The following is a 4,611-nucleotide window of genomic DNA, read 5'->3' as shown; positions in this document are numbered from 1 at the left end:
GTTAAGAAGAGATAACTGTTTGTGTCAACACATGTAAATATATTTTGTAACCTTTGTATTATCTGACTGGACACTGACCGGAATTCCTTTAATTGTCCAGAATGTTACTGAAGAGAAATTGTCCCATGTTTGCTTAAACAAAACTCCGAGGTGTAAATGAGTCTCTTTGTGTAACATAGTGTACTTAGATATCTAAGGTTTTGTCACAAAATTACTTTATTTTGTCTAAGTTTTTAAACAAATATCTTGAACTACACATATATACGTGTGTCATATTTACAAATATTAAGTTCATACAATACAAATTTTATTCTTTTGTCACTTTCTGGATTTCTTTGAAAGACTAATTCTAGGTTGAAGCAAATCAAAACATCCAGTTCCTCCTGCCACTAAATGACCAAGGACAAGTCTTGAAGATGGTGACTTTAGTGGATCTTGAAAACCTGAAACAACAAACATATTTAGTTAAAACGAAATTAAAAATGTAAATACTACTACTCTGTTCTAACTCCAAGATTCTCACCTGAAAGTGTAGCTGACTTCAAAAAATTCATTGTTGTTTCAAACGTCATCTGTTGAAGGGGTGAGGCACTGCTTTCCATACCGATTCTATTACATGGCTTGTAAGTTCCATCAAATGTCATGTAGTCGGCAATAAGCAATAGATGACGAGGATCTACTTGAATTCCATAAACTGCAAACACGTTTGTAATTTCCTACGAAATGAAAAAATTTGTCAATATCATTTTATGTTCGTAAACATTTTATGATTAGAAGATTCTACCACCTAGTGCTTTAAAAAAAAAGGCAGATAAGTGGCTGAAATTGAGAAAATAATGAGGAAAGATCCACCTTTGAAAGTGCTCAGGTTTTTTGTTTTTCTAAATCTATTAAGTTTAAATAAATACAATTTCCTTACCTTCACAATTGATCTTGTAGCTGCTTCGATTCCATAAGTACTGGCTACAGCATGGATGTCATTACTGTAGATCTTATTTAGGTCGAGAATTCGGTCATAATTAAACATTTCCTGCAATACAAAATGAAATATATAAAATTGTAAATAATTCTCTACTTATAAGTTCATCACAAACGTATAGTTAATGCCACAGTTGTAGAAACTACAATTTGTTTTTACCGATTTCTAACATTTACTAAAGATTAGAAAAGTATTACCAACTTATCTTCTATAACACTGTTTCCCCAACTGTGTTCTGCAGAATCCTGGGATTCCACACGATATATTCAGGGGTAGAGTAGTCGGAGTAATGGAGTAGGACAGGTATAGGTATGACTTAAAAGTTTATCAGTCTTACCACCCTGTATTCCCTTTGTCAATGGCTATTTCATTGATGGGCTGATCCTAATTGACAACTCACTGTAAGTTAGAACGTAGCAATAGTAAAGTGCAGTGTTTTAAGGAAACAACAAGTTAGGCTTAAGTTTGTGTATATTTTGTAACATTAAAAGTATTGATATTGCTCAGCCATAGAACTTTAAAGTGTTGATACAACTCAGCCATGGAACTTTCAAGTGTTGATACTACTCAGCCATGGAACTTTAAAGTATTAATACTATTCAGCCATGGAACTTTAAAGTATTGATACTACTCAGCCATAGAACTTTAAAGTGTTGATACTACTCAGCCATGGAACTTTCAAGTATTAATACTACTCAGCCATGGAACTTTAAAGTATTGATACTACTCAGCCATGGAACTTTCAAGTATTAATACTATTCAGCCATGGAACTTTCAAGTATTGATACTACTCAGCCATAGAACTTTAAAGTATTGATACTATTCAGCCATAGAACTTTAAAGTGTTGATAATACTCAGCCATAGAACTTTAAAGTGTTGATACTACTCAGCCATAGAACTTTAAAGTGTTGATACTACTCAGCCATGGAACTTTAAAGTATTAATATTACTCAGCCATGGAACTTTAAAGTATTAATACTATTCAGCCATAGAACTTTAAAGTGTTGATACTACTCAGCCAGGAGTTGTCTGGTTCATTAGTTAAGTTACACATATAATCATGAGTTGTCTGGTTCCTTAGTTAGGTTACACATATAATCATGAGTTGCCTGGTTCCTTAGTTAGGTTACACATATAATCATGAGTTGTCTGGTTCCTTAGTTAGGTTATACATATAATCATCAGTTGTCTGGTTCCTTAGTTAGGTTACACATATAATCATCAGTTGTCTGGTTCCTTAGTTAGGTTACACATATAATCATCAGTTGTCTGGTTCCTTAGTTAGGTTACACATATAATCATGAGTTGTCTGGTTCCTTAGTTAGGTTACACATATAATCATGAGTTGTCTGGTTCCTTAGTTAGGTTACACATATAATCATCAGTTGTCTGGTTCCTTAGTTAAGTTGCTAAAACCTTTTGTTAGAAATTAATATACCAAACAAAAAAAGCATTCTGAACTTTCACAAGAAATAACTTTCAATAAACAGGTTTGCTGTGCTAACTTAAATAGTCTTCATAAACTAATGTAGCATTACATGAGACCATAATGATCAAATGAGATTTTAATAATTCAGCTGGATGTGATTGCTATGAAGTCAAGATTAACCTCAGCACTTATAAATGAGTTTCTTTGTCATCACAAAGAAAAAGTAGCTTGAGGATTGTCCTTTATAGTTCAAGTCAATATATTATAAAAGTTAATTATCATCTTTATCATGTTAAGAGTTTGTTAAACAGTAAATATTCTGATATTGACTGTTGGACATCAATATAATCCTAAACAACCTTTCTTAGTGAAAATATGATTTTCCACAAAAATACCTTTACGGGACTATATTTTCACTTCGCAAGTTTTATACAATTATCTTTTAAGAAAAAATTAACAGAAATACTGGTTCATCAAACATACGAGTTAATCAGTAAAGATGACATCTCTTTATGACAAACATTTAATGAACTGTTAATTAATTCTTTTCCAGTATCGTTCACATGAAAAGTATGGAAATAAAAAGTTACTTTTATTTTTTACGATATATCAAAAATCCGTTAATTAAAATTACATATTGGTTAAGAAAAATAATGCATCAGAATTGTAATGTGTATTTAAGCCACTGTGTAAGATAAAACTTTTTTTTAGATATAAAAATAGTAATTACGATTATACAGAGACAATCACTAGGGTGTTAAAAACACACAAGTTTGAGATCATGTCATACTTACGTACGAAGAAACATGCATTAAACAGTTGTAACGAACGTGTCAAAAGAAAAGATTTTAAAATATTGGCCAAGTTTAATAACAAAGGAAAATCTATTAATTGATAGATTTAAACTAAGGTTAAATAAACAGAATGGTGCAATTTTCATTTTACTCCAGAAAGTTCATATTTACAGCAACAAAATTTGACAACTAACTTTCTGATTTGATGTAGTATTGTGTAACATATCATTATTTAGTTGAAGTTATCAACAACTCACACGTAAGTTTACTCCTTCAGTTTTTAGTATCTGACCACCTGAACTGGAGTCTGTGATCAAGAAGGCTCGATTTATTTTGGGGGTTTCTTGGACTACTGCTTTTTTTGCTTCCTCTTCTATGAGTGAAGTCATATCCAGTTTACTCCCTTCCAATCCAAGCTGTAATAAATGTATAATGACAGTTTAACAAAAACATTTCTATTAAAGTTACATTTCCAAAAAGTTTAATTAAACACAAATTGATCTTTCTTCAAAACTTTAGTTGTTAACTAATTAAAATTATTTAACCAGTTGTGATCATTGGTTAATTACTTGATCATAGTTTAAATACCAATTAATCTATATCCTACATTTGTGGTAATTTTCATGCCCTTGCTTAAATTTTCCTTATTCTATCATTTTCATGCACAACATTAAACTATGCTTTCTTGAAATCATTACATGTTAGTTTAATAAATTCTAGTCTAGTTGAAAAAATTGTACATGGTCAGACAAACAAACTCATAGAAATGTAACTTTTATATAACAGTCTCATTAAAGGCCTACAAGGTTTTTTGTGAGTTACAACTGTCTCATTAAGGGCCTACAAGGTTTTTGTGAGTTACAACTGTCTCATTAAGGGCCTACAAGGTTTTTGTGAATTACAGTCACAATTTAATTGAAGTACTTTCTTATCATGGATTATGAATAAATATAGCATAAAAAATGTAGCTAATAATCCATATTTTAATAGTATGCAAGTTTTAAGTTCTTAAATTTATAAGGCAATACTTAAAAACATCCTGCATTTCTCCTAGTGTGAGAATTGTGAGATGTTCTCCTTGGGTATCCCCTCTTCTCTAATGTATTTACAACCCCTCCAAGAAGTACAAAATTCAACCCAAGTTACTCATTATAATTTTGTCAAGCCAATATGCAATCTGGACAAGGCTCCTTGGACAAGGGACTTTCTAAAGATATGGGATTTAGAGTGTTTGATCGGGATGTTGGTGAGAAAGATTCCAGACAGACAAACACTAGCACATTATTTATATAGAAATTTCAAGATCGACATCCACATTTCTGCTGGATAAGATGTTAAAGACTTCTTAGGTTTTCACTCAGGTATGGTTTATATTTTATTATATTAAAAGACAGACTATTGTTTGGAA

General features: G+C 31.3%; 1 protein-coding gene across 1 annotated transcript; it reads right to left on the bottom strand.

Moving 5' to 3' along the window:
* Positions 1 to 204: 204 nt before the first annotated feature.
* On the bottom strand, positions 205 to 3,627 carry LOC106477198 (DNA-directed RNA polymerase I subunit RPA1-like). Its single transcript, XM_013937790.2, has 4 exons — positions 3,461 to 3,627; positions 920 to 1,030; positions 524 to 716; positions 205 to 443 (listed from the first exon to the last, which is right to left on the bottom strand). The coding sequence occupies exons 1-4, from the start codon at positions 3,590 to 3,592 to the stop codon at positions 319 to 321; spliced, it is 561 nt and encodes a 186-aa protein (XP_013793244.2). The 5' UTR covers positions 3,593 to 3,627; the 3' UTR covers positions 205 to 318.
* Between the last annotated feature and the right edge of the window lie 984 nt (positions 3,628 to 4,611).

The sequence above is a fragment of the Limulus polyphemus genome, unplaced genomic scaffold (assembly GCF_000517525.1).
Source record: "Limulus polyphemus unplaced genomic scaffold, Limulus_polyphemus-2.1.2 Scaffold13324, whole genome shotgun sequence".
NCBI classification, from domain to species: Eukaryota; Metazoa; Arthropoda; class Merostomata; order Xiphosura; family Limulidae; genus Limulus; species Limulus polyphemus.
Note: the sequence above shows the minus strand (reverse complement) of the source record. Positions and strands in the feature narration are given on the sequence as shown.

What these genes read in the sequence shown, in the direction of transcription:
- LOC106477198 (XM_013937790.2), bottom strand. Translation starts at nt 3,592, where the DNA reads ATGACTTCACTCATAGAAGAGGAAGCAAAAAAAGCAGTAGTCCAAGAA. An exon ending in CTGAAGGAGTAAACTTACGT is followed by an intron (nt 1,031 to 3,460) that starts GTGAGTTGTTGA and finishes TTTGTATTGCAG; the next exon opens with GAAATGTTTAATTATGACCG. An exon ending in GAAGTCAGCTACACTTTCAG is followed by an intron (nt 444 to 523) that starts GTGAGAATCTTG and finishes TTGTTGTTTCAG; the next exon opens with GTTTTCAAGATCCACTAAAG.